At 48.4% G+C, this 1,953-nt stretch overlaps 1 protein-coding gene across 1 annotated transcript; it reads right to left on the bottom strand.

The window, feature by feature from the left end:
* Positions 1-291: 291 nt before the first annotated feature.
* LOC104268177 (tetratricopeptide repeat protein 30A-like) lies at positions 292-1,944 on the bottom strand (the record flags this gene model as incomplete). Its single annotated transcript, XM_009868595.1, has 1 exon — positions 292-1,944. A coding segment is annotated over one exon (1,587 nt), but the record flags the coding sequence as incomplete, so codon positions are not given.
* Positions 1,945-1,953: the final 9 nt, after the last annotated feature.

Below are 1,953 nucleotides of genomic sequence, written 5' to 3'. Positions count from 1 at the left end.
GATGGAGAACAAAAATATTTTCAACTCTCAACCAATGGAAAGAAACCTCGTCAAAATTTCAGAAGAATAAAGTATTTTATAGGTGAAAACTGGTATTTCTGTAATGAAGTTCTTGGACAACTTTTCTTAGGGTATCTAACATGACAGTTTACTGAGAATGTCCCTAGTGGTGCACATGCAGGTTAATTTCATGCAAATACGTTATTTTCCACTGGGTGCTGTTCAAATACAGGACAAAATCCTTAAAGGTAAGCTATCACTAAAAGCCAATATCATTATGGACTACCAGGGTGAGCATCACCTCACAAGCATAAGAAGAGACATACAGTTCTCATTTCTGTTGTGTGGGAACTCCACTTAGGCAGTCCACCCAACAATCTTATACATCAGCGCCCTCAAGAGCCTGGCTTCGTAGGTAACTGTGTTTTTCCCACTGTGCATCCTCCTCTCTTCAAGGGGTTGCTCAATGACAGCTGGGATGTTTCTTCCATACAGCTCACACTGCTTCAGAAACTGAACACACTCCTGAATAACGCTGTCACATAGCACGATCATGTGCTTGGACATGTTCTCCAGCAAGGACAGGAAACACCGTTTGGCATAATACCACGTATCGGTGCTCAGTTTTTTGTTATACGGCTCCAGGCTTTTAATGACCCTTGAAATACCAAAGTCATAGTTTCCCTTCACACAGTAGAGGGTACCAATGACTAGATTGACAATGCAAAGATGGTAGATGTTTGTATCAGGATTATCATAGGACAGCTGCTCTTCTCCCTTTTCGATCTTCCTCATCAGTTCCTCTGCATCTTCATTCTGACTGGTCAGGATGTAGGAAACGCAGAGGTTAGCTAACACAATGGCACTCACGTTGAGAATGTTGTCATAGTGTTTTTTAACTATTGGCTCGTAGAAGCTAATGGCCTCTTTATACTTGTTCTCTTGCATAAAGAGCACATGAGCCACATTGAGCCGCCACACCTCGTGTTCGTTGCAGAATTCCACCGATTTGCGGAAAATCTTTTCTACCATTGTGTACTTCTTCATGTCCCAGTAGATCTTTGCCTGGGCCATCAAGACAGGTACATATCTATCCAGAGTCTCCTCATACTCATTAACTGCCTTTTTCACAGCTTCATCATCCCAGTTTTGCCTAGCTTCTTGAACCTGCTTCATGAGTTTTCTCAGCTGCTCGGTCAGTGTCCCTGCTGAATCATCTAGCTTGTGGAAAGCCTCCTCAGGGGCAGTTTGACAGGTAATAATGGCATCCAAGAAGTTGTACAAATAAGTTGTGAGCAGTTTGTAGGTCAGGTGGGCATTCTCTGCCAGCACATCAGCTGCCAGGTCATAGTACTGATGCTTGCAGTAGAGGAGTAGCAAATTTCCAAAAGTTTCTGGGGGACAGGGGTTCTGCAGTAGGAGAAACTGCAGTTTCTCAAACCCCTCAGTGGGCTGGCTGTCCATGTTCATTAGCGCCTGGTTGTGCAGCGTAACTGGATCCAGCTCCTCTTCAGCCCTTGGCGGCATATCTGTGAGTGCCTCCTGGGCCGCTTTCAGGTTGTGCAGTTGGTACTCAATGGCTGCCTTGAGGTTGAAGACCTCCACCAGGGCTGTGCGGTGCAGGAGCAGCGTGTTGCCTACGCTGCGGACATCGATGCCCTCGGTGGTCATGCCCACGTTGAGCTCTGGGTGCTGGTGGATACCGCGCTCTATGATATCGGAGATGTGTTTGAGGGCAGGAGCGTACTGCTTGGCCGCATAGCAGCACAGTGCCATGTTGTAGGACAGCTCGGGAGAGTAGCCCAACACTTGCATGGCGCTGGCAAACTTGGCGCTGGCCTCCTCGTACCGCCCCTGCCGGCAGAGCAGGCAGCCCAGGTTGATCTCGGCGTTGGCCCTCTCTGAGGGGTCCTCGGCCGCTCCGGGGCCGCTGTCCGCAGCGGGGGCGAGCGC

The sequence above is a fragment of the Apaloderma vittatum genome, unplaced genomic scaffold (genome assembly GCF_000703405.1).
Source record: "Apaloderma vittatum isolate BGI_N311 unplaced genomic scaffold, ASM70340v1 scaffold42434, whole genome shotgun sequence".
Taxonomy (NCBI): domain Eukaryota; kingdom Metazoa; phylum Chordata; class Aves; order Trogoniformes; family Trogonidae; genus Apaloderma; species Apaloderma vittatum.
The sequence above is the reverse complement of the archived record's forward strand: the minus strand, read 5'-3'. Positions and strand labels throughout refer to the sequence as shown.